The following is a 27,444-nucleotide window of genomic DNA, read 5'->3' as shown; positions in this document are numbered from 1 at the left end:
GTAATGCATGCCGTAAAGGGGTGTTTACACTATGCACAGATTCAGTATGTTGTGCAAAGACAAATAGTAAAGATTTCTGAAGACAAAAACACTCCACCGCTGGAACCCAACAAACACGTTCATGCCTGAATGAGTCGGTTTATTAAGCTGAACCTGGTGAGAGGTCTTTGGATGTGTGTGCGTGTGTGTGTGTCACTCACGTTTCCCCCGCCTGCGCTGTGCTGGATTTTGTCCAGGGAGCCACATTTAGCCTGGACATGGCTAAAATCCAGTTTTACGCTCGGGATCATGACCTGGGAATGACAGGGTGACTTTTTCATACAAACAAACAGCGACCACTGAGGGCTTCTCAAACTGGATGAGGGGGAAGGCTTAAAAAATATCCCCCCCCACCCCCCACCCCATATAATCCTGTAAAAGTGTCCCATTTTTAAATCCATGACCTGTCAATCTGTCGCCACTCACGCTGGCGCTGGGGCATTTGAATTGGAGCTGACCTACACCACAGAAAACCCACTGAAGCCTTTTATGGATGGAGTTTTTATGCACAAGCTGCACTTGTAGTGCTATAATCCAGTCTTGAACTTGTCCCTGAGTTGTTACAACATCCTCAAGCATATTTGAAAGAGTTTAATTTCCAAGTGCAACATCCACTCAATATTTGCACAAGAGGGGATGGAATGCACGACAAAAACTATCACTCATCAGAGGAAACTTTGCTAACATGGATGTGTTGCACTTTGGAAATAAACGCTTCAGCCGAACAGCTTCAGACAAACAGATGAACACATAAAAGTAGCATGAGAGAGAGCCACAACAGCCCCGGCTGAAAAGAGAAACAAGAAGAAGAGAGAGGGAGGGAGAGAAGAGAAAGGCGTACATACATTGCCTCCTTTGGGCGAGTGCTTCAGATTGTCCTTGGAGCCGCACTTTGACTGAACATGACTGAAGTCCAGCTTCTCGTGCAAAATTTGAACCTAAAACATAATCGAATTTGAAAACAAAAAACCAAAAAACTGAAAATAGAAAACACTATATGTGCCTCGTTCAGATGAGTGCGAGGTGAGCGATCAGCGTGTCTCTGCATGCATTTACACTGAACACGTGGTGACATTCACAGTGTCTGCGCAGATGCTAATTTCACCTTCACAGAGGTGGCGATTGATATTACAAAGCCTAAAACTACAAATTGAAGAAAAAAAAAACAGGTGGTTTAATGCAACCAATGAGAGCATTTCTGCCGAGTGCAAAATAAAGATTATTTTAAAAATGCCTCCGGACAGAGAGAGGGTGGGAAGGAGACGGAAAGAGGTTCAGGGAAAACACACGACAGCCCCGACAGCAAGCCTCCGTCACCTGACCTGGACTCTCTTCACAGCTCGTCCTCTCACCTCCACCGTGTGTGGACACACACACTGCTTCAGTGCCCTCTTTTTTTCTTATTTTTCACAGTTCCTACACTCCCTCTACAGCTGTTGTAGCACAGAAAGCTGCAAGGTCAAACAATGACAATGCACCTGCATTCAACCAGAAGACTGTCTGGTTGAACTGAACATGCATATAATTAATTTGTTATTTATACTAGAGCAGAGATGATTAATTTATCAATCAAAGGGAAATGAATCACCGCTATTAAATATTTATTCTGCATGTGAATATAATATTACAACAAAATTAAATGACATTAAGACTTTACATCATTATAAATGAGCCACAAATGTCATTTTCACACACAAAATCATTTTTTTTCTCCCTTTATTTCTGAATGTTCTGCAGTCAACCCTCAGGCCTGGCGTTAGGATCACAGCCTGTGCTCCACACAGCCTGCCCCGCTGCTCCGTCAAGCCGTACGTCACCCAGCTTCATTAAAAATTTCTGGCCCTCTGTCACATTTCTCCCCAAAGAGGAAAGCAGAGCTGGCAACAATGGCAATTACTCGCTTCCTCCTGCATACATCACAGGGGCTGATGTAAAGCCTCACTTCTCTAATACTAATTAGCACTGTCTGTTGCCTGGTGATGTGATTAAAAAAGAGTCGAGCCTGCATCTGTTTCACCCTTCTTTTGGGGGATCTGGGTTTTGTTTGAAACCTAACAAAACAAAAGAAAAGTGATGCCAGGTGATATATTCCAATTCTGTGTCCTTGAAGCAACTTCTCAATAAATAAATCTGCTTGCAATTATTAATACTCAGAGTCGGGGGTGGTGGTGGGGATCCTGCAGAGAGATGACGAAAGCAGGTCCCCAAGGCAAATGAGTCTGCAGATGACTGCTCCTTGAGAGGATTCTTAAGAGAATAGCTGTTTTCAATGTGCTCCACAGATTAACACACGCTTTGGCCTGCGTCCCTCTTCAAGGGGGAGAAATTTGAGGAAGGTAAGGAGGAGGAAGACAAAGGGAATGTGAGGGAAAAAGACCGAGGGCAGCTGATGACGGAGATGACAGAAGACAGGGAGAGGACAGTCAGAGGAAGTGGGTTTAGAGGCAGGTCAGACAGTGAGTGATCGTGAGGATGTGAGGAGAGATATTTGAGCATTTTACACCATTTCTACAACTCGCAGACGAGAGAAAACCTTTTTTTTGGGGTTCCTCTATTTTGACGATAGACACTGTTCCTGTATCTTGAATCTGTCTACTTTCTTGTCTTTTAAGCACAATGTGCATCTTGGGTGTATGGCTACAATAAAGCAAAAAATTCAAATTTATACTTATTTAATTATTAGTCTTGCTTGATTTGTACAACATAGCAAGAGCTGATCTGAAAAAAACAACTTATTATTTCACCTTTTTCAGACACATCACGTTTATTTTCTTATTTTAACATGGACAATCTAATTTTGTCCTTTACTGCCCTCATGTGGCAGAACTGGGTAATTACATGAAGCGCTTCATCCCCCAGAAATCATAGAACATGATGTTGGTTAAGTACATCTTTGTAAATCTGGTTTTCTCCCTGCTGTTTATGAACTATGTTGCATATTGCAGTAAATTCATCTCCTTCTACGTGCTGTGAAGTTTTCCTGCTAGCGTGACAAAGAGTTTTAATGTTTAATGTTTTTGAAATCCAGTGTAATTTCATGACTGCCATTTTCAGCTTAGTTACCTGTCCGCCTTTCGGCTGGTGCTTGAGGTTGCTGGTGGACCCGATCTTGGACTTTACATTCTTCAGGTCAGGCAGGGGCTGATTGAGAACCTTCAGCTGCCGTTGGGCGGAAGAAGGAGACTTGGGCGGGGTCCGGATCACCGCCACTTTCTTCTCCTGGAGGACGCTGAAGGACTTGGGTGTGTGGCTGCCAGGGGTGCGCGAGCCGGGGGTGCGGCAGGAGTAGCTCGGGGGCGTGCCCGGCGTGACGGCGGAGGAGCCGGGGGTGGAGGCGCCACTGCGGACTGATCGGGAACGTGCCGAGTCTGTGCCTTGAGAGGAGGAGAGATATAGCTGGATTACGATTATGAGAAGAAGACAGGAAACCCTTCCTGGAGACAGAAACACTTCAAAGGGAAAAAGGAGGAAGACAGACAGATGGGCAAAGATAGAAAGACAATAATAGACACACAGACATGAAAGCAACAGATGGATTGGAGTGTGATCCTTCATCTGGCTCTGATATTGATGATAAGGAAACATAACACTCATGGAGCTGTTAACACGACACCGAATTTGCTCAACGTAACATACAACCCAGGTCAAACAAGAATGTTTGACAGGATGCGGGAAAGCACACACGGTCAGCTGAATCCATTTAACGCTGCCGGGCTTGTTGCTGGGATACTGGTGCGGCGCCAATAAGATTTCAGCCGACAACATCCTGAATTAGAGCAACACGTAGCGACACGTTGTTATGGACCCCACCTGCTCCTCTGATAAGGAGACTGCAGGTTTGACGAAGCCAAATTTAACACAACTGTGATAAATTTGGGAACAAAATAAAGGACAATGCTCAACACTTTACAGAATTCCTTTTCTTTTAAAAAAACAAATATTAGTTTTATAACCAGATGTATGTTGATGAGGAGGGTGTGATGGGTCTAACAGGAGCTACTGGGTGGTCTACCTGCCATACCAGGGCCTCTTCCAGACCTGCTGTCCACTCTGGACTGGAACGCTTTGAGAGGGGAGAGGCAAAAGGACAGGGAGGAAAAAGAAACGGGGGAGCAGAGAAAAGCAGGGCAGGAGGAGCAAGGTGGTCGCAGTTAAAATTGAAGGAAACGATTCAAAACAAAGGATGAGGAGAGTCATTAGTAAAAGAGCGTTAAGAGGCAATCAGCTGCTGGGGAGTTAAATTAGGAGGCGAACTTGCTGGAAGGTTCTGAGTTATATTGTACGCATGCGTGCTTTCTTACAGGTTGGCCTGCATGGGGTGCTGTTGTCCTCCTGTTCAGCAGCAGGGATGTGGCGTGTCAGAGATTTGGCAGGCCTGGGCAGGGACGACCTCTTCTCTGGGCTGCGGTACGCTCTCTCCTGAATGAACACACACACACTGGAGGGTCAATAAGAGAGGCTCACTCACATGCAGCGTGCATGGACACTGGTTCCAGCTGCCTGTCAATCCCCTATCTTCCTTTCACTTTACCTTCTCTACCCATTTACTTGCACATGCAGAGGAGGGGCGAACCTCACTGAGCTCCGCCTCCACAAGCGGGCTCCGTTTAAGGCCACAGGCAGAGCCGGGCCGGTGGAGATGCTGATCGGATGCCCGGCGCTGAACTGCCATCTTTAACAGAACGGCCCTCGTGGGGCTCTGGGCAGAAGCCGTGACACGAGGTGGGAAAGCATGCAGGATGTGAGGCAGATGTGGGCAGAGGTGACAAACAGAAGGAGAAAGGAAGAAGTGAGATGGGATGATGGAGATGAAATGGATGTATCTATGATCTAGCGCTCAGCTGAACTTAAAGGGACAGTTCAGGTTTTGAAGTGGGGTGGAAGTGAAGTACTGATGCAGAGTTTTATCTACAGGACATTGAAGCCGTTATATAACCCACCAGACTCCTCCTCTCAGAACACAAAACAACCGCTTCAAAAAAACCTGAATGACAATTTTTTGAGGTTTCAGTTGTATTTAAAGTTAATTCCAATGTCCAATGAGAAGTCACAAAAACTAGGAAAGCACAAATAAGTAAATATTGTAAATATATAAAGATACTGAAAGATCAGAAGTAGTGTAGAACATGAGTGATTTTCTTTTAAGAAAAACCTTGAATGATGAAAAGATGAAACTTAGATGTAGACTTGATGGAGAAACTGTTTTTTTTTTTGTAGTTAGAAGTGAAAAATGATGAATGAATTCATATTTGTAAGGACCCTTTTACTCTCGTACTGCTCACTTTAAGTGCTTTAGGTCCTAAAATGCTAAAACACAGTTCTACCTGCCTCCTCTTCTTCAGTTTTTGTACTCACAGATTTTCTCTGTCGAGTCTGGCACGAGGACAGAGGCGGGCATGCAACACAAAATGAAAATGCACACAGAGACAAACAGAAAAGACACACTCAGGCATGCAGAAATGGAAAGAAAGGAAGAAAATGGCGAGTTTGTCATGCAAAAAATACGTCCCATGATGCAATTAGTGACAACAAAAATGAATCATAGTGTGTGTGTGTCATACTTGAGAGTACTTACAGTGGTCCTCTCCCTGGACTGGTGGGCCACACTCAGGGGCTGATAGCTTTCCATACCTGCAAACAAAGAGTCCTGCTGTAATGACCAATGTAAACCAGCACGGGGAGACATTTGCGAGTGAATTTCCACACACATACACATCCATAAATCCACTCTGAGTCGTCCAAGCGTAAAACATCGGGAGCAAATAGCCTTTGCAGCATTTGTATTCCGCATCCAGATGACAGAGCTCAGTGAAACACCCCCCACGCATCACACCACAACAGTTTAGTCACTCTCAGTTCACATTCGTAGACCTTTTCAGTCCGGCTGAATGAAAGACCTTCAACATGCAGCCATTTCCAGCAAACATATACAAGTGACATTTAGCTGTCAGGAAAAGAAACCAGAGCAGCTCCACGTTCACACAATCAATGCTAATCACAGCTGACGACAGCATCAGTGAGCGGAAATAAACATGAATATGAGGCCAAGCAGGAGTAGGGACTCCACTTTTGACAAGGATAAAGTTGAAAGAAAAAAAAAAGACAGAGAAGTGGAGCTCATAAAAAAAGACCAAACATGATGTTTTAAATATGGGTAAGCAGCACATGATGTTTGCCAGCTACATTGCACCTGCTTTTAAAGAGCCATCAATAGAGAGAGAGCAAAACTTTCAGTGCTTGTGATTGGACGCCAGAAGCGACAGTTTCAGCCTTGATTGAATTTCCACTTGAATAAATAAAGGGTTCGGCATTTGTCAGGTTTTGTGGCGTTAGCAATGCTTGCATGTGTGCCTTCACTTCACATGAAGACTAAAATGGAGTCAGAGTTGAAATTTGGTTGCACTCTCTCTATCCACGGCACAGATTTCCCGGTGAAGAGTGTTCACCTGTGGCCTTGCGTCTAGCAGAGCCGTGAAGCAGAGCGGGCCTAGGATGTCTGGCTGCCGCTTTGGCTACACTCTTTCGAGATGGAGAACGACTTTGGAGGGCTGACACCTTATTCTGGTCAGCCCTCCTCGCGCCTACTAGCAAAGAGGAGAGACAGGATTATACCAACATGCAAACCTCGGTTAAATGCACTGCAGAGAGGCAAATCTGTGTTTAACATCAAGTTTCATAAGTGACATCATAGTAAAAATGTACCTTGATAATAACAAAGTACATAACAGTTTGTTTTATGCTACACAACATTTCTTTGATACAGAATTGGAACCTTTTTTCTTCTTGATCTCCTCTCTTGGCGGATGGTGGCTGGTTACTTTGCGCAACACTCTACTCTCAGTGGCGCCAGGGCGGCCCCTTCCTCTGCCAGGGGCCCGTTTAGCGGGTCTGTCCACCACAGGTGTACTGGTAGGACTCTGGGTCTGAGGAAGGGCTTCGATTTGCTCAGTCATGACACTTTTGTCATCATCTGCAGTGGAGAGGGATTGAAAGAGGACTAATTCTCCACATTTCCGGGCTAGCTCAGAGCTAGTTTAGTACATAAGACACATCATAAGATTTCATCATAAGTGACAAACATGGTGTTAGCTAGTTTTATGTTATACATACATAAAATGTCTTAAACATTTATTTTACAAGTGATTAATTTATTAATTTTGCAAGCTCAGGGTACCTTGTGAGTCCATCCAGCCACTGTCTGTATCTAGGATGGAGACGTCCATGGTGGTTTCATCGTTAGCTGCCTGACTGGTCTGGGTTTCTTCCACCTCCTGGCCAGTCTCGATGTCATCCTCCTTCTCTCCCATCCTCGCCTCCCCCTCATCCCCTTCTTCCATCATTTTCTGCTCTTTCTCTTCACCTACCTCATCTGAGCCAGCTTCCTCCATCTCCCGCTCCCCTGTTTGGCCTCCCTGCACAGCCTCGCCCTGCTCTTTCTTCCCCTCATCCCTATTCATTTGTGTGTCTTCTGCCACTTTGTCCTCTCCCATGCCTTCATCTCTGCCACCCTCAACTGGTTGATCATGGTCAGAGCATGGAGACAGGTGTGAACTGTCTGTCGCAGGCTCCCCATCGTCACTGTTTTGGGCACTATGACTCCATTCTTCTGCTCCAGACTTGGGATCGTCTTCCACCATCTGATCGCCGACCATCAGCCTCACTTGTTCTTTCTTTGGCTCTTCCTTCCCATCTTCTCTAATTAGATGCCCCTCTGCTTGAACAGGCGGTTCAGCATCCTCCATCATCTCTTGTGGTTCTTCAGCAATCTCAATATCATCCTCTTCATCTGCTTCTTCTTCTACTTGTGCTTGAGGTATAATGATGACTGGGGAGGATGTACATGGCCTTGGTGAGCATTTATCCAGAGTCACCTCTGGAAACTGGATTTGGGTATTTTTCTCATCTAAGGGCTTTCCAGTACTTAAATCCTGAACAGCTGAGGTCTCTTGCTTTTCTATTCTGTCTAATCTTGTATGTGTCCCATGCTCACTTTGAATCTTTTTGCAATCTTCTTCTGTGCTCTCTAAACACTGAGATGAAATCATTTCTGGCCCATCACTTCTTTCTTCTGATTCCTCCTGCTCAGATTTCTGCAACCCCTCATCTAATTCTGTCTGTTTATTATCAATCTTCTCAGCATCTGGGTCATTCTCTGCTTTGACCTCTAGTAAGACATCTTTCCCTGCCTTCTCTTCAATGACTTGAGTTTCTTGGGGTGTTTCATCTGAGGATTTGGGAGTGGTGGGAGTTGGGGGAGCCTTGTTTCCATTTTCCGTAAGACTGAAAGTGAAGGAATTGTCTGGTGGGATGGGAGAAGCCTCTCTGGAGGGGTCTTTTTCAACATCTACCTCAGGGATTGCTTGGATCTTTATGTCACCAGGCAAGCCACTCTCCAAACGAAACTCAGTCAATCTGTCCTTTGAAGAAGTCATTGGGATTCTTAGGCGATCAGGTTTAACTCCACTTGTCACAGCTTTTTCAAGAATCAGGGTAGTCTTTATTGGTGCATCTTTCTTTTCAAACACTGCTTTTTGGGAGATCTCAGGGATAATTCCCTTATGATCTTGTTGTTGTATTACTTTTTGAACACCTTCAACTTCTGTGTTCCCAAGTTCTTCCTCAACTTCACTCTCCATAGAAGGGAAACGCTGGTGTGGAGAGTCACCAGGACTGGGTACATCAGCAGGTGAAGGCATGGGCCCTGAATACTCGCTAAAGACACAGTAGCCCAGTTCCTCCAGCTGGTTTTCCCCTCCCACCACTTTCGAGGTCTGCTCTCCCAAGGCAAGCTTGGCCAAAGAACTCCCAACCAGAGCTGATACATTGGTGGGCATAGACTTTCGCCTCATGTGGTCAAGCTCCTTCTTCTCTAATGATGGCCGAGGCAGGGCTCCAGCCAGGTCCAACATCTCAGAGAGGCTGCCTGAATGTTCAAATGTAGAATTGTGCTTATCAGAAGGTAAAGGAGTTTCTACGTCTGTGGGGATATCTTCAGATGATTCAGCGGTTGTTGGGGTTATGGAGACAGCTGGAGTAAACTGGTGCTGGCTCTCCACAGATGGTGTTGAAGGATAAACCTCAGATTCATCAAAGCTTCCACTGATTGGACATAACCTTTCTGAGAGGGTCTTTGACTTTTCTCCAGTCACTGTCTGTCCTGCAATGTTCAAGGAGAGACTCCTTTGTTCTAATGATATTTTACCAGATGATGTTTTGGCTTTTCTGTCCTGTTCTTCCTCAAGCCTCTGCGCAGTGCTTTCAGTTTCCCCACTTGACATCATCTCTGCTGCTGTGCTGAGTTCATAATAGCTCTGAGTTTGTGATGACTCCTCTTCGTGGCTTTTTGAAGATGTCTCAAAGTAGGTTTTTGCTCCTGACTCATGCCCTGCATGAATATCTGATGTGGCTTTCAACTTTTCAGGTTCTGGACTTGACTTGGCTGTTTCTTGCCTTTGGTCCACTTTCTGCATGTCAGTCACTTTTGTCTCATGCAATCTGATGTCACTGCCACTATCTTGGCCCGCCTCATCTAAAGCCGCCGCAGGCTCTTCCTTGCTTTCATCCACAGTGGTTCCTGATTTGCCAGGGAGGACAATTCCCTCTTTGTCTTCCTGCTTACGATTTGACAACTCCTCTGTCAGTAAAGGTTGATTTGCTTCTTGTGCTTTGAACTCAAGCAAGTCAATCTCAGCAGCCCCTTCTACTACATCCTCTCTGTCTTGGTTACCACGCTCAATTGAGGAAGTGTCAGAGAGCTCTTTCTCTTTCACAGAGGGAGAAGGAGGTTCGATCGAGGCGAGATCTGCACCCTCAGGTGTTGCTCTTTCAATTGCCAACTGCTTCTGATGTAGCGACGCCATTTGAGGTTCATCTTCCTTCACAGCAGACTCGCATGATGCCTTACTGACACATTCTTCTGGCTGGGCTGTGAGTTTGAAGGATACTGTACAACTCTCTGCTGAGTCACAATAGCTAAAAGCTTTGCTGGAAGCATCCACAAAAGCTAGCAAATACAGTCAAGCCAAAGCCTCCTGCACATATATACAGTAGCTCTCCATCAAGCAAAACACACAGCACAGTGTATTTTGCAGCAGGCCACATCAGCACAGGGGGATCACAGCACCTGAGATAGCGTGCAGAACTGGAATGAAGGAATGAGTTGCATGATGACAGATGACAAGAAATATATGTACACAAATATATTGAATTCCTATTGCAATACACAAGGATTGCTAATAATGGTCAACCTGATGATAAAGAAAGATACTTTCATTTGATGTAATTAACTTAAAGTTAATGGTGTTATTGCAGTTTCAACTGCAAGCACAGGAATACTGTGGATGTGAATGAATCTCTTTATTGTTTGGATTATATTGTTTGATGATAAATGTCCAATGAGGGTGGATTGTAATGCCCAAACTGTGTTCTTAGTAACAATAGGAAAACAGAATTATCCTTTGCCTTGGGATGAAATGAAAACAACATTGAGAGTTAAAGCAAGTGATATACAACAGACGTAAAATACATTCAAGACTGATCCATGAAGCATCCATATAGGTGGGTGTACTCAAACACCTTCTTGCACACAATATTCCGGCAAAACCCACATAAAAATATACAGACACTAATTCTAGCAACACTAAAATCTACAATGCTTGACAGTTTAGACAGTGATATTTGCATTTGCAATGTAGCTGGCAATACAAGGGTGCACAGATGATCAACTGCAATATGGTTGATCAGGTGTTCTAATGTCTCTCCGATGAAAAGCAAATGGTCATGTTTTGCATGAAAAAGCACAAAATCAAAATGCTATGTCACATCATTTTGCACATGGCAACTTCAGCTACTAAAGCAGAAGCTTAAGGATTTCAGAGCAACAAAGTTGCAGGAAGGGTGGCAGCAAAGCTCGAGTTGCATCACATTTCATAAATCAAAAGCGGAAAGTCTTCGTGCTCATGAGCGGAGCACAAGAAGATAATTCAAAATAGGTTATGAACAGACATTCACTCCAACACACTTTCATAAAGGAAGGATGCACAGTTGCTCACACATACAGTACACTCACACAAACTGTATGCACACATACAAAACTCATAAAACCACACACACCTGTTTGTGACGGGCTGTGTTCACCTTGATGACTTCCTCCATTGAGGACCTCAGGCGTCTGGGCTTGCTGGAAGCCCAAAGCCTGGGGCTCTGTTAAATAATCTGCCTGCTCTAAGAGCAAGTCTCCAGGCTGCTCATATGCCACTTCCTCCGGGTAACTGTGGGGCTCCTCTGGAGCCTCCTCCTCATCCTCATTCTCATCCTGCTGTTGACTGACAACCTCTACTTTATCTTCTTTGAGCAGGGAAGGGAAACACATAGATGAGACATGGAGGACAGTAAAACAGGGGTTACAAGACACTTTCAGCTCTGATGGAGATGCATGGGATGCAATCAACACACCCTCTATTCTAATCTTGATAGATAACCACATAAATATATAACCTGAATTACAAAAAAAAACTTCTATGAATTTGCCAATTTGTCTTAGAACATCTTATGCCATACTCTTAAGCAAAGATGTAAGCAGTCTTTTTTTACAGTATATCCTAAGCACAAGGAAAAATCTCTTAGAATTGGTTCTGTTCCTTAATAAACAGTTGACTTTGGCCCTAATCCATGCAGTGGGACTACGTGATGCTACATTTTGGTGATTGCATGCCACATACAAGGAGGAAATGATAGGAAAACAGACTGCACTGTTTTCTGTGAGTAAAGAGCTGAAAGCCAATCTGTGATTTACTCCTTGAGAAAATCAATAGAAAAAATGAGCAAACAGTGGAGATGTTTTGAGGGGAAAACAAGAGCGAGATGAAGGGCTCCAGTGGCAGGTTATGTGCGATAGCCTAGAGGGAGGAAGGGTGCTGGTGTTGTCTAGCCCTAGTACCCAGGGTTGACTCACATAAGATAGAGGTATGTGTTAGAAAACTAATTGTAGAGAACTAATAACTGAGGAACTAAAGTGTGAACAGGACAGAACAGTGTGGCACATGCTTCATACTCCTTAAAGGTGATATGATCAGCTGACATGCAAAGCGACAGAGGACCCTGACTTAGAAACACGACGGGAACCGAAGAAAGAGGAGGGGCTTTTCTTATCATGCGAGTGGTTGCCACGTTTTTTGAGAACAAACAATCTCTTGAAACCCTGAAGACCGTGTGTTTGGTGTCTCCTTTTAGAGATATTTTTTTACCACTCTCACCACCATTCACACTCTCATCCTGGATGGCCTGATTGGTCAGAAGTGTGTGTGGGTGTACCTTGTGCCACGGGCCCAATCTGCTCAGCGGATGGAGAGGGGGGAGGGGAGGGAGGCAAATTGGCTGAGTCATCCACTGCGAAGGGGGAGAGAGAGAGAGAGAGAGATAGAGACAGACAACACCGGGAAGACAAGACATGGATGGGAGGACGGAAATGAAAAACAAAGAGCTCTGCTGACCTCATCTCTGTGGGTGGCCTCGCTTTGAGTTTAGCACACCATTCGCTAGGTATGTTTGTGTGACGAGCTGCTCCTCTAGGGTTTGATGCGTGGCTAGTTTGGGGTTTTTTGCTTAATGTCCAGTGCAGATGGATGCAGAAACTTACCTCAGCTGAATAGTAGTAGCTCAATATTAAGACTCAACCACAAAAACAATCAAAAACACATTTGCAGATGTATTATTTGTATTCATTTCACAACAAAAAAAGTGGACAATTGTGTTCTTCCCCATGTAAACATGCACACGGTCAAAGCGTGCCTGGACATATAAGCCAGGCATACAAAGTTACCCACCTAACTACCCCCTCCTATCCTTATTTCAGGCCAAGAGTCATGAAGCTTTCTGCTTTACTTGCAGAAATGTCCAGAAACCCTCCATACACTTTTTAATTACTTGAGTAGTTTAACCCACAAGAGACTCGTAACCAAGACTGCTCATGCTCAGTACTCATTCACATGTTCATGTGCCTTTTGGGGATTGACCGCCCTTTCCTGGCGCCACGGAACCAATGGCTTTCACCCACGGCTGCAGACCCATCTGGCAGTATGTCTAGGCAGCCCAATCAGTGTCGCTGACCCAGAGCTGCATGCACATGCTTACACACACTCAAACATCTGTGTTCCTACCTGTCGTTCCAGGATGTGCTGCAGCCCCGCCGTGGTATCCGTTCTCCCTGTAGGCAGAGCTGTAGGCGGAGTAGCCATTCTCGCCATTCTCTTGGCCGTTTGAGGACCAGTGCTCGTCTGGCTGCCGACCGTCTGCCATGCCTGCCTGCTGGGACACCGGGGAGGGGGACAGGTCAGGTGAATAGAAGAGAATGATTATAAGGTTTGCACATGCAGAGGGAGGAGGTGAATAACCAGAGTGAGAGATAACAGTAAGCCAAAATAAGCAGCAAAGAGAAGTAATCTGAAGGACATCACATCAGCTCACTGGTAGATGATGCACACTGCATGCTGATGTTCACAAATCAGCCACCAGAGGGAGTAAAGTGCAGCATTACTCCATGACCGGCTCAGCCTTTGTCTCAGCATCCACGTGCAGAGGCAGACTGACGAAATAGCTGTGCCTATTCTCAAGTATTCTCTTTCTTTTTCTGCTCACTGTTACAGTGGATGTGACTTTGAAAGGCATCCAAATCGTGCCTGCCAGATGTTTTTCTGTGAGGCGGAGCATCACACCGTCACCTGCCCAAAAGGCACACGAGCATAAATCCAAAACAACAATGAACAAATTAGCAAAAAGCAAATAAAACATTATCTGTGCAAATCCTGAACATATGGCGCCGTAAAGACAAAAACTGTGAAGGTTCACTGCACCAGGCAGCTTTTGAAATTGTGATGGGAAAAAAAAAAAAGCATGTGAACACACCCTTCATATCCTCTCACCACCGGTAAAGGAGGTTGTTACCATGGCAACCAGCACAGGTCTTCTGGGGGTCCAGCAGATGGGTCTGACAGGCTTGCCCCATTCAGACAACGAAGTGCTCCACACACACACAAATCTCGACAAATCGATGCATCGCATGGCAGACGGCGGCACCTCCTTGCTCCCACTGCCTCCCTCACGACAGCGCAACAAGCTCATTCCCACCAATTACGACAACAAAAGCTTTGTCTCTGCTCGAGTATCTGCATTCTAATCGAGCATGGAACCTCATAAAAGCGGCCCTTTTCCCCTTAGAGGAAACACATAATGTTGCTTTTTAAACAAGATTAGCGGGGGGCCCAGCCTTGCCTGGCAGGCTCCCTAAATAACATCATTATCATCAAACAGCTGCAGCTAATTTCATCATAACAAATCATCGCCAAGACTCCTTTCTGCCTCCTCCCTCCATCTCATGTCCCTCTCTTCTAAAATCATGCAGCCTTTCTATCACCACCAGCTTCTTGTGACTGCAAAGCCTGAACTATGACCGAGTCCATTAGCGGTTAGCTTTTTGTCTCGAGCTCGAGCTGCTTTCCAGCGATTTTTTCTTCTTCTCTCATTCCACTTTCATGTTTGCCTACATTCTGCTTTTTCACCCCAGTTCTCTTCCTGCCAAACCTCATGCATTTTCCATCTATTTTTTTTATATAATTCTGAGGGGACACACTGATCAGTTTTTAAACATATTGGTCAAAAATATTAAAACATATTAATCAGATAATCTAAATGTTGTTAGTGTTGGACAGAGCCCAGTCTAGATGTTCCTCCCTGCTTCCAGTCCTTATGCTAAGCTAAGCTAACAACATATTCAGTGTATAGAGTGGTCTTTAATTCATGGCTCTCAGCAAGAAAGCAAGCTTCACATATTTATTCCTTTAAAGTTGAGCTAAGAAAAACCTAATTATCTTGATTTTTTTAGACAAGAATGAGCAAATTCAAAGATAAATCTTGACAGCTCCAGTCTTAAAATATTAATTTGAGCCTTTGTTGAACAGTGTCTTTCATTCTCATTTGTCTCCATCTCTCTTCCCTCCTTCCTCCTCTCCTCACCTTCTCTGCAGCGCTGCACGACGACAGGCTCGCAGCTAATGTCTGCTGCAGTGGGAAGACATGAAGAGGAGAGAGAGAGAGAGAGAGAGAGAGGGAGTATGAAAAAGAAGGAGAGAGGCGAGGAGGAGAAAGACCTACTGACACTCAAAGACACTGTGCCAAACTGTCTGAGACTGGAAATCTCAGCCCAGGGCTCAGTCAGAGGCGAGTCACGTCCCAGCTGTTGCTATGGAAGAAAACTGGTGCGCTGACAGCCAGATTGCTGATGGTGGTTTAGAATTGCACTGACCTGCTTTCAGCTGCTGTTTTGGCAATGTTACGCCACACTCGGCATCCGCACATTGAGCCGCCAAAGGATGCCGTAAACCTTGGCTGCTTACGTAAATCCTTTGTGCTCTCATTTGATAAAAACTGCAGAGAAAACCCAAGTCCAGCACACCTTTTTCCACACAGATTCAAATGCAACACATCCCAGGGATCCAAATCTATTGCAAATACATCTTTCATTGTTGTATGTTGAACTGCAAATACCCCCCCACGAAATCCCCTGTATCCCCTGATTTTAACCAAGGTGTTATTTAACATGTCATTAAAGAAATGTTTTCATTGCTTCAACCACTTCTTAAGCTACTTTCAGCTGACTGCTTCAATTGTTTATACATTCACTTTGCTGTCCATTTCACTTATTCATTAGTTTAAGTGTATAGCTATTTCACCATTCATCCATTGCTTCTGGCTGTAACCATTTGTCCATTAGGCTACTTTGACTAACTCAAGCATTCAGGCGATCGGTTACTTTGACTTAAATATTTCAACAGTTTGTCTATTCCTTTAGCTACCAATTGAAACTTTATTCATTACTCATCATTCGTTGACTATTTAAACATCTTATTTATCGACCAACTTTTGCTATTTCACCATTCCTTTGGCTGTTTTACCATTCATCCCTTATATTTAAAGCTTTTCTTTTGTTGCCTCTTGAATATTATTTTCTTTACGTGGAAGAAAGTGACAACTACTTTCTACATAAATCCATAATTAATCCATCCAGCACACTATCAAGTTTGCTTCCTCCGAGGTCAATATCGGCCTATTTTGTATAATTGAAATAACTGAAATGATAATAAGACTGGAGCGAAGCCCCGTAAGGGCAATTTGGCTTGCAAACAGCAGTCAATAGTAATAAATATTGAAGACAACATGGGTAAACGCTTCTAGTAACATCAGCTGCTGAGCTCGTGTCAAATTGTTTATTTTTATCCTGATGCCTTGGTGTGCCCACGCTCTGGACCCTGCTCTCCAGGCACACCCTGTCATCCTTGCGCGGTTAACGTGATCCGACACCGGCCTCGCTCGTCGCCCCCTTTTAGTGGTTTGCCAGTCTTAGTGTGTTAGAGAGAAAACGATAAAGTGAATAATGGGCATCTTTCCAAACATAACAACCCTAAAAAGCCAAAAGGTTTTAATGAGGACATGAGTATTCTGCACCGGGGGATCGGTGGGAGCAATAACTCTCAATACGCTCTCACGCATTTGCTTTGTGGTTCTCTGACAAAGCACAGCTAAATATTGCTTTTAAGAGCAGGCGGGCCGAGTTCTAGACTGATGTGGCAACTAACAGCAGGTCACACCAACCCAGCTCTAACAGAAGCCTTAACAACCAAACCACCGGCAAAATGCTATGACATTTTATTAGAAATTAGGTTATCACACTATCCTTTCTGAAGAATCCCAGACCTTTAAACAATACTAAACTCAGAGAGGCTGGAAGCCCAGCAGTTCGACTCCTCAGCGTGGGATTCATCACAGCGTCCTAACCTTGAAAGGGTTAAGTCAACAGCACTAGGAGTCAGAGAAGGACTGTCAAATCCCATTACATCTTGGGATTGATGTCTCAAATTGAACATGCCAGCACGATCTCTCGCAGAGAGGAGAAGGTGTGGCAGACGGCCTGAGGCTCGAACGGCCTTCCTTCTCTTTCCTCCCTCTCTTCTTTTGTCTTTCACGCCTTTGTCTGGCACCCCTACACTTTCCTCTACCTTCCGCCCCCAGCATCCCTCTCCTCCACCGTCTCCACCCCAGCCCGCATCCCTAATCCGGCCTCACTTCCCTCCCCGTCTGCGCCTCCCCCCGCCACCAACCTCACCCCCAATCTGGGTCACTCATCACGGCTCCATGGAGCATCGCTCACATCGGAATGTCACCATCCATTTAGGAGGGAGGATGGAATCTCTGGCAGCCAGTCTCAGTAGGCCAACCTGGCCTTAATCCTCTGTGTGAGTGCCCAAGAGAGTGCGTGCGTGTGTGTGCATTTAAAAACCTGCGTGTTCACATGTTGGATCAGCTTGGTCTCCAATTTTCGGCATGATTTCATGATTTGAATATGTGCTAATAATCCATTCTTTGATCCTTTCACCTGAGTTCCTCTTTCTCTGCTGCTCTACTGCTGAACTTCCATTAATTACATTAACATTCTCTGCCCTGCATTTGGCAAGCGCTCCTCTGTTTTTAGCATTTTGAGCATTTGGATAGATTGAGAATATTTTGGCAACTGCAGACTAATCAGTGAAGGGAAAATTTCCAGGAAAATGAGCAGCTTTAGAGACCAAAAGAGGCCATTTAACATGTGCACATTCCAGTTTTATCTCAATTCCATGACTTATCTTGATCACAGTGAGTGTGAAAGTGATGTACCTACCGTCATTCAATAACTAGTTTCACTAGTCTGTCAGACTTGACTAACTGATTAACAGATTAGTCAATCAACAGATGAACTGGCAATGATTTTGGCAGTTGATTAAGCGTCCAAATAAATTAGTCTATAGTGCCCAAAAACCAGTTCTGACCTGAATATTTGCTGCAATTCAGGCACAACAAGCAATTTGGAGGCGGGAATTTGGACTTTTAACTATTTTCTGGCATTTTATTGACTAAATAATTTATCAATTAACTAAGAAAATTACCTGCAGATTAATCAATAATGAAAATAATCATTAGGTGCAGCCCTTAAACTACCATTATATTGTTTTTGTGACAAAAACTGTGCCACATTTGCTTGATGACACTATATCTTTTGTATGTGCACACTCTTTCAATAGTCACTGTACTGCAGTGGACGATGGGTAACTGTCACACTCAACCAACAGCCCAGAGGAGGACAGTAGGACGGTCAAGGTTGCTGTGACCTGTAATCAACCCAGAATCCAGCGGCTTCCTCCTCCGCAGCGACAGCAGCAGCAGCAGACGGCGGATTATGTTTTGTTGACTCAGCAAAGACATGTGGGGGGTTGAAGCATAATGAGCGCTGCCGGCGAAGTGTGAATGAACCGTGTATATGGTGAACACAAGCATGACGAGCGAGGCACGCGTGCACACAAACGCACGCCCGTGTAGAAGAGGTGCGGGGCCGATTCCACGCCTCGCAGATTAAGTACCGTAATGGCAGCAGTGCCGGCGCACTGAGATTATGCACTGAAACATGACAGCTGTGTCACAGAGGGTGAAACGGGTGCCGTTTCTCTAGTATTGGGTTTTGTTCCCCATCTTTGATCTTTGACAGCCTTTAGATCCGAGTCTCCTGGACTCAACCACGGTGCTAGAGGCAGGGGCGGCATAAAACATCCCGTCACTTCCTTCATAAGGACAGATCACAATTTACATCCAGCGTGACTTCATGGGTTGTTTCCCCCTCTGACTGCCACGTTGCTGTGACGCTGCACTGTGGTGTCACGTCCAATCAGCTGCAAGCTAAACGGTCGTTTCTTCTTCCTCTGAACTTTCTGTCTCATCCGATGTCACTTGCAGTTGAATTTTGGGTCGGTTTTCGGTGTAAAATCTCTCTGCAGACTGAATTTTCCCTCCTTCAACACAGCTGAATTTAAATCAAACTGACTCAAAGTGATTGTTGCATCCTCACTCTGATTTATCCCCTCCTGTCACTGCCTGCATGCTTCTCCCTCTCTTCAGTTTCATCAGAGGAGTAGATGCTTCCTGGCACACATCAGCCCTCGCCGCACATTGATGTCATTGTTCCCATGGCGATATGAGACCCTGGGGTGGGAGGGGCTGCAGGCTGCAGAGAGCGGACTTTGACCATGTTATGGATCCTGAAATAGGTCACCAGATCCTGCAGGCGCGGGCCCGGGGGGTCGTTCCTAACTGCACTGACACAAATGGGGCCCGAGCCATTTAATTTCATCAATACTCTGATAGCTGGTTGCTGGTTGAGCTGATGAGGTTATTTTGGACTTTTAGGCTGGTTGGGGGCATCATCGGAAAGCAGCTCCTCAAAAGAGTCATTTTTTGTGCGAATCTCACCTGCTAATCCCCTACTAACACAAAAGTGACCAACCTAGAGTATGAAAGCTTTTTTAAAAACATGTTTAACTGTATTGATTGGGTTGTCGTACAAATATCAATTTATTAAACACACCCGAGCTAAGTTGATCAATCAAATCAAATCAAATCAAATCAATAGGACATAACGAAGCAACCATTTCGTTAGCGATCACTTCTTTCAGGCACAAAGGTCAAGACTCCAGCAAAGAAAAGCCCAGAGAATACACAGTTTGTAGGTGTGTGATTCAGATTGTCATTATTTGCACATTATTACTGTATAACATCCATCCATCCATCCATCCATCCATTTTCTATGCCGCTTATCCCTTTCGGGGTCACGGGGGGGCTGGAGCCTATCCCAGCTGTCAACGGGCGAGAGGCAGGGTACACCCTGGACCGGTCGCCAGTTGATCGCAGGGTACTGTATAACATTAACATTTAATTGCAAGTCAAAGGCAAACAGAATTAAAAACTCGGTCTGTGATTCAAATTTCATCTGCTATTGCTTTAACGAGAGCAACAACTGTGATACCTCCTCACTGAGCTCTCCGCTGTCTCTTCAGCCGTCACTGCCTCCCTCCTTTTTTTTAACATGTCCTTCATGGCTGAGGGGATGACGATGACTGTTGACAGCCCACACCCTGCACGCCCATGCTTATACACACCTACACACACACATACTGCTCAAATCAACTCAACCGCATGCACACGCAAACAAACACACCCTCTCACCGACAGTGCATCCGCAAAGCTGAACGTGTCATGTCTCAACATGGGCTAAACAAGGCTTTCATTTTTATATCCTATCATGGAAGTCAAACACATTTAAGTAGCGGGGGCTCAAAACATGAGACTGGGGTTTCAAGTTATTGACCACTTTTTGGCGCTCAAGAATATCTTGCATGACATCAACCCAAACAATCGCCCCTTCTGGCTTCCCACATGCTGCCGAGCATAATTCCCCCTCTATTATATGTCCATGAACGGCCAAGCTAATCATCTGGCTGAGTGCAGCCACTTAGATCTGGCTGCTGGGGCCCCATGAGTCATGGGAAAAGTGAGTGTGAAATGTCATGGAGTAGAAGCAGTGCATAGTATACGATCTGGCAGCTGTCCAGACTTCTATGTTTTGGCTTTTTCTTGGAGTTGTTTCGATGAAAGATGACAATATCCCACCTAGAACACTGTATAGAGCAAAAGAGGACACCTGCAACCAGGTTTACGGTTAAGTAGAATTTCTAGATGGATGGAAATGTGGTCCAGATTTAACTTATGACCAAATACCTGCAAAAGGAACAACATTCCCATGGTGCTAGCAAATGTTAGCATGCTAACATGGTAAACTACACAGCCTGGAATTTGCACAATGTAATAATTTGGCCTATGAAATGAACAATTAGTGCAAACGAGGTGCAATACATAATGTGAAATTATAATGAGGGTGCAAATTATTACATCGTGCATATATAATAAAGGATCATTGTATAAGATTTAGGGGCATCTATTGGCAGAATATGGCAGAAATATTCATAAGTGTGTTTTGTTTCCAGTAAAATCTCCTGAAAATAAGAACCGCTCTATGGAGGGAGTGGGTCCTCATGTTTCTACAGTAGCCCACAATGGACAAACCAAACGCATCCAAGTTGTTTCTTACCTACCTTGAAGAGCTGTCGTCACTTACGGATGAAACAGACAAGTGCTGAGTTGAGGCGTCTGCTCAGACCTGTGTGAAAGGGAGGCAAAGAGGAGAAAGCACGTGTTAGGACATAAAAAAAATTACTAAATCCAAAACCTTTGAGTTCTAACCTCTGCATCCAGCCTAGCTGGATTGTTGTCATCTATGTGCCAACTCGACCCACTCCACGAGCAACCTGTTTTTCAGATTTGTCAAATTCTTGGATTGGTCCACTGGGACTGAGCCAGGGGATGAGTTAAGGCTTAAGCCGGCCATGGAGAAAGAAAGACTTGCACGTTTACTCTGCTTTGGGACCGTAAGGAGGAAGAAAACAGAGCATCCTGTTAACATTAAAGCAGTGTGAAAGGGCCGTCGAGGGGGGTTCTGGCGCCAAAACAGGCAGTTGGACAGAGAAAGAAAGAGATAGAGGATGGAGTAGAGGGACCTAAAGAGAGCAGAGCAGAGATTCTCCAAACAGGAAGGAGGCTGATTTATTAGAGAGGAGAGAAAAAGAGGCCTGGGGTGAAAAAAGAGAAGGAAGTAGAATCCACAGAGGAGAAAAGACAAGCATTTCTACTGAAGGACAAGAAGGTTTTCTCCAATTTGTCTTCTGTCTGCATGTAGAGAGAGAAAGAGAAAAAAAAGAATTGAATGATACAGACGGAGAGACAGGAAGTGCAGAAGGAAGAAAATAGTACGATAAGAGAAAAAAAGAGAGAATCAACAGTCACACAGGAAGTCGTGTCTCTTCTGGGGCCAGTGAGGGAGGTTAAGGGAGAAAAAAAAGGGATGAGGAAAGAGAAATAAATGGAGAGATACGTCGTCACCGCCCAGCCCAAAAATATCAGCAGCGTGACGAGAATAGAAGCATTGTGCTCAAAGCCATGTTTTTAACTGTCACAGTAAATGATCCCTCTCTCACACAGCAGTTGGCCTGCTTGTTATGAAACCTCCATTCAGTCTGCAACAAAAATGTCTCCATCTTTTTTTTCTTTTTCTTTTTTTTCGCAAAAATTCCCGAACATGTGGAGCTTGTGTTTCATCTGGAAACAAAACTAATTGGCAAAATGATGCAAGATAAGTGTAATTCGGGGAAAATAATGGATTAATGAGTGAATTCCCCAAAACAAGTATTTTCTGTTTGATCACCAAATGACTTCTTCTTCTTCTTCTTCTTCTTCTTCTTCTTCTTCTTCTTCTTCTTCTTCTTTTTTATTTTTATTTTTACAACACTCATGGTCTGATTACCACAGCCTGTCTTGTGATAAAGTATCTGCATGTCACATCTAATCTCAAAACTCATTAATTGCAGCTTTTACAGGATAAAATAATTTTAGATTTTCCCAATCTTATCGGTCACCCAACATTACCGTCAACTCCACAAGCACATCCCGTGGGTCGATACTTCAGGCAATGGGCACAAACAGTGAGAACAGCACTGAACGAACAAGCAATTTGTCTTGAGCCTCTGGAAAAGGGAAAACACAGTTGACGGCGCATTTTTTTTTTTGGCTTGGCATTCCACGTTTGACCTGCTCGCTCCTCCCAGGAGGAGGGAGACCAAATGGGTCAAGCAGAGAGAAGGGAAGGAGGAAGGGAAGAGTCAAGGATAGAGGAAGGAGGCGAAGGAGGTCAGAGCCTGACCTAATCCACAGATTTGACTTCATCATCAGAGATGAAGCAAACAGGAAATGAATCCTAATCTCAGCGCCACACTAAAAGGCCTGATAAACCTCGCAGACATGTGCGAGAGGAGAGAGATAAAAGGGAAACGCTACGGAGAGGTATTTCCAGAATGATCCAGTTCGGTTTTTATTGAGCGGCGCTTTCTGCATTACAGGCAATCCTTTAATGCCGGCATATTGATCTATCACACTGCTCATCCTGCAGGAACTTGATCATCTAAACGTCTCTGAAATAGATAGGATGGAGACAACGCAGACGAAACAGACGCCGCATCAACCATCGTAGTATGCAGGACTGGTAAAGCGAGGCAGAAGCTACGGGGGTCAGACTGTCACGCAGGAAGCTTCGCATTTGCCACACTTTGCCTGAAGACACTTGGCCATGTGGACAGGACAGGAGCTAGCAGGTCCAACCCTGTGATGAGCGGACCACCCGCTCTACCTCCTGACAGCCGCCGTCTTGTTTGGCAAAAAAGGCTCAAAAAGTGCCGTCAAGCATTTCTCATGTCTGGGCGCCGCATTTGATCATTTGCTGGTCTTGTCTTTGGCACAGTGTGAGGAATTTCCAGCACCACTGTGCACTACAGTTCCTGAGGACATCACATACGGCTGCCAGAGGTTGTATTATGTCACCTGAAGGCTTAGTTGTGACTTCCAGAACGACTCCTACCTCCTACGGCAGGTGCTGAAGGCATGCTGATTGTGTTACTAAGCAACCTCACTTTACTTTAAATCACTTAAGTGTCACTTGGGATCTAAAGGAGATACTTAAGGGGGGGGGGGGGGGCAGCCAGTACATTTCCCAGAGCCCCTCCTCTGAGGTCTCTGCTTCCTCCCCTTTCAACATGGCCATCGCCCCCATTTCCTCATCTATAATCCACACAGACAGCCTCCTTCTCCCTCCCACACCCACGCCTCCACGCAACAGACACACAAGCACATGCGTGGTTAATGCATCAAAGCCACGAGGAGTCGTACTCAAGGTGAGGAGCGCTCTTTTAGGTTTGTCCGAAACGCGACCTGCAATAGACAAAGTTTCAGAATAAAACGCGAGAAAACAGCATTCGCAAACATGATTTTGTTCATTTCTTTAATAGCAACTGCAATTAGGAAACCACACTTCACTGAAAACTCCTCACTATTCTTCCACATCATTTGAGTGATCATAACCATTTTAGATACAGACTCCAGCGTTTATGGCTCCTCATTATCTTCCCCCGATGCGAGCCAGCGAGTAATTGCATCTGCGGTTCACTTGGCCATTTTTAATCACGGCTCTCCGTGTCGTCCCCAACTCCTTTGTTCAGCAGGGACCTCTGCGTAGCACAGCTCTGCAATCTTACAGGTGTGCAGGCAGGACAGATGCTGTTTTCTGCACCTCCACACTTTGCACAGAGGGGCTAATGAGCCAAACCCTGCCAGGAGGGAGGCTCGTTAACTAAACTGGAGGAAGAATAGAGCCGAGCGTGAGGGAGCACAAACACTGACGGCAAGGCAAACTACAAACATGGCTGTTTGAAGGTGGAGGGGAGCAGGGCAGTGCCAGCAGTGAATGAGGTGCAGAACACGAAAATAGCTGGTATCAAACACTCAAAAAGAGCGTGTTACACTTCAAAACCTGCCTCCCAGAAACTGATATTGCACAGTGGTTCCAGGACATTGTTGCAGGAGGAAAGAGTGTCCCACCAAGTGCCGAAGAACAGTCTTGGAGGTCGCATGGCATGCTTGAGACTGTTTGCTCATGCTAAGTAATTACAACATAAAAATGGCTATAAAACAATCAAAGAGAGTAAGCAAACTCCTAATGACTTCCAGGTTTAAGTTTCCTTGAAACAACCATGCAATCTGGCCCTAACTGTATCAGAATGGAGAGAGTGTGGTACACTTGCTAATTGGTCCACTTCCAATCAATGAATTCCAGCTAGGTGCTAATGTAACCCAGAGATTCTTTTAATGAGTGCACAGCAGGTCAGCCAACCCTGCGAAAATGTGACATTTATCAACAGGGAAGCGCACAACTCAACATGTAGAGAGAATAAAGTGTCCAATAATGAAGGAATAATGAAGATCTCTGCTTCTAGTTTCCCTCTAAGTTTACTTTACGTGTAACGTTCTTTTCAGGAAATCGTGAGGAAATAGCCGACCTGTAAAATAATGCATGAATCACCACAAATAGCTGACCTCTCAGCCAGAGAAGAACTCTCCTGTTTATACCCAATGAGCCCAAAAACACAGAGGCCTCATGAACAACTTCCACTGGAATGAATGGAGCACTGTCATGGAACACGGCGTCCACAGGGACAAACCTTGGATCCACATATTAACACACGGGCCTCATACTGTAGCTACAAAACCCAAACACTCTCTGTCCCTTCGCACAGTCTACAAGCTCAAACACATGCCAGCAGCACTTTTCCTTGCTGCGCTGTGTAAACCAGGCAGGACCAGGTGCAGGTCTTCGCGCCCCCAAGGCGACAGCTGCATCATATATATGTAGGTTTCTTCATGGCCTCAGAGCATTACACACATATTCATCCATCAACATGATAAGACAAGGCGGCCCAAAACTGGGCCTGGGAGGCTTTAACCCCTCAAGAATGTGAACACGTGGGAAAATGTGTAAAATGTGACATTTTAAGAGGTGACTGCAGCTGTTAAGTGGTCTGTTTTGGTAAATCCCGGTAAGTTTTTAGCCTTTCAGCAGTGATATTTTGCTGACAAGCATCCTCAAGTTGTTAGTTTTATACAAATATGGTGCATTCTTCATCATGACTAACTTTTAGAAATTCCTCTCCTGGCATAAATACCAAAAGTGGTGCATGTGCGTTTGTGGATTAAAGGAAAGGATGCTCCAGTAATCCGTTATACCATGATGCAGCATCATCACATATTCCTCAGCAACAGCAACAGCTCGTGGAACGGATTCACCAACTTTCCACCCGAAATATGCATCTGTCTCTGCGGCTCGCCTCGTCTCTGTCAGTGCTCTGACATCCAGCGACCTACCCATCAAGCATCACTTGTCAACAGATACTTTGGGGCATTCTGTCAAAGTCGAGGGAGGTGTTGGGTGGACTGCAATGTCCCTCTCTCCTCCAGTTTGCCAACACTAATGACCTACACTGCACATTCATCTGTGATAGGTATGAAATGCATCGATGGTTAGAAAACACTGCAGCGTGAGAGGTGGATGTTGAAAGATACAGCTGCAATTCCTGGATGACGATAAAATCTCGTATGGCAGTTGGATCATGAACTAGTACTACATATATATATTTATATATATAACAGTTCATTCCTGACCAAGGACACAGGAGTCACAGGAGGACAAAACTTAATCTTAGCTCAAGGTCCATTTACACGCTTTCTAAGCTGCATCTCAAGGCCATTGCTCAGTATTTATATGAAAAGATACACAGAGCAAACGTCTCCTGCTGAGATGTGGTTGGAAGCGCCATAGAAAAGCAAGTAAACAGATCTCGAGTGGACCTTGATTTTTTTTTTTTATCTCTAAACTGTTGCTCTTGCAACTAAAACTGAAAATGACCATCATCGCAATCAATGCATTGTAAAACAGGCGAAGCACATACACGGCACCTCTCTAAAAAGCAATTTTTCAGTGCACTTTAATTGTAAACATGAATTACTTTCCAGAGACGGGCTCAAAATCAAAGCCAGAGGCCTAAATTTCCTTTCCTTTCCTATAGCGGTCAATGTCCAAAAACACTGGATCCTACATGTCCCATAAATGCAAACTGAAGGCATTCCAGGATTGAAGAAACCACAGTTCAAAAATCAGTTTCAGATGCATTTCTGACAGAAACAATGCTCTTCTTTTTCACACTTGGCATCTCTGTAACACCTACATTTATCTCCATTACATTTCGAATGCCGGTAGTTGAACCAGGGGCGATTTTGACTCCGAAACAATGTCCCTCTCCTCCCACTGGTTTTGCCCTGTGAGCACGGCAACAGTTGGTTAACCGACCGCTCTGCCGACCTCCGCGCCAAGCAACGACCTCGCTGCGAGGGCACGAGCTGAGCAGAACTGGGAGAGGGACGCAGGGAAAAAGCGAAAGAGGAGGAGGGCGAATGCGGGGACAGGACTCCATTTGTGACCCCCAAAAAAAGGGGACAGGGAGAGGGTGCGTTTGCCCCCTCGTCCTCCCCTCCTACGCCATGGCGTGTCATTCCAAGCTGGTTCCCAGGAAAGGACAGCTCGCCTCAGAGCTGCCCAGCAACCACGCAGGCAGACGGAGACAGATCGAGGGAGAGGGGCTGGAGGTGAGGTCGGGGCAAGTCGCTGGAGATGTGATGGACGCCGTGGTGACTTCTAGCACAGTCATAGATAAAAACACATGTACTGTGAAGTGACAGGAAGGGGTTAGGAAGCAGAATGGAACAACAATGTCCCTCTCGCAACATAGACTGTCCATCACTACATCCTCCCTGTGCCAAACTGTCCCCCGTGAAATGAAGGGAAAAATCAAAGCTCATTTTCAGATTTTACATGCATTTCTTTTCAGAGTTATTGAGGATGAAACAAAGTTTTTTCATGTTTATTGTCCCCCTTGAATGGAATCAGAAAAGTACAAATGGGCCCGATCAATCCTGATGCAAACAGAAAAGCGAGGCTGAGTGGGCGAGAGATGACGGATCGCAACAGATAAAGGCAGGAACACGCAGAGGGAGGGATAA

At 45.1% G+C, this 27,444-nt stretch overlaps 1 protein-coding gene across 13 annotated transcripts in view; it reads right to left on the bottom strand.

Moving 5' to 3' along the window:
• The window catches only part of LOC139351974 (microtubule-associated protein 2-like), a 31,089-nt gene that overhangs the window by 2,720 nt on the left and 925 nt on the right, over positions 1–27,444 (bottom strand). Inside the window, exons 2-13 of one of the 13 annotated variants that reach the window (XM_070993911.1) lie at positions 21,041–21,109; positions 13,197–13,344; positions 12,352–12,426; positions 7,214–9,964; positions 6,812–7,009; positions 6,486–6,623; positions 5,615–5,670; positions 4,341–4,458; positions 4,052–4,102; positions 3,103–3,413; positions 885–977; positions 201–293 (exon numbers count right to left, since the gene is read on the bottom strand). In XM_070993911.1, the coding sequence (XP_070850012.1) occupies positions 201–293; positions 885–977; positions 3,103–3,413; positions 4,052–4,102; positions 4,341–4,458; positions 5,615–5,670; positions 6,486–6,623; positions 6,812–7,009; positions 7,214–9,964; positions 12,352–12,426; positions 13,197–13,335 (4,023 nt within the window). In that variant the 5' untranslated portion in view covers positions 13,336–13,344; positions 21,041–21,109. Of the gene's footprint in view, positions 1–200; positions 294–884; positions 978–3,102; positions 3,414–4,051; positions 4,103–4,340; positions 4,459–5,614; positions 5,671–6,485; positions 6,624–6,811; positions 7,010–7,213; positions 10,630–12,351; positions 12,427–13,196; positions 13,345–21,040; positions 21,110–27,444 lie in introns of those variants that run through there. The other 12 variants (XM_070993910.1, XM_070993909.1, XM_070993907.1 and 9 more) reach the window with 12 other exon arrangements.

The sequence above is a fragment of the Chaetodon trifascialis genome, chromosome 24, assembly GCF_039877785.1.
Source record: "Chaetodon trifascialis isolate fChaTrf1 chromosome 24, fChaTrf1.hap1, whole genome shotgun sequence".
Classification (NCBI taxonomy): Eukaryota; Metazoa; Chordata; class Actinopteri; order Chaetodontiformes; family Chaetodontidae; genus Chaetodon; species Chaetodon trifascialis.
Note: the sequence above shows the minus strand (reverse complement) of the source record. Positions and strands in the feature narration are given on the sequence as shown.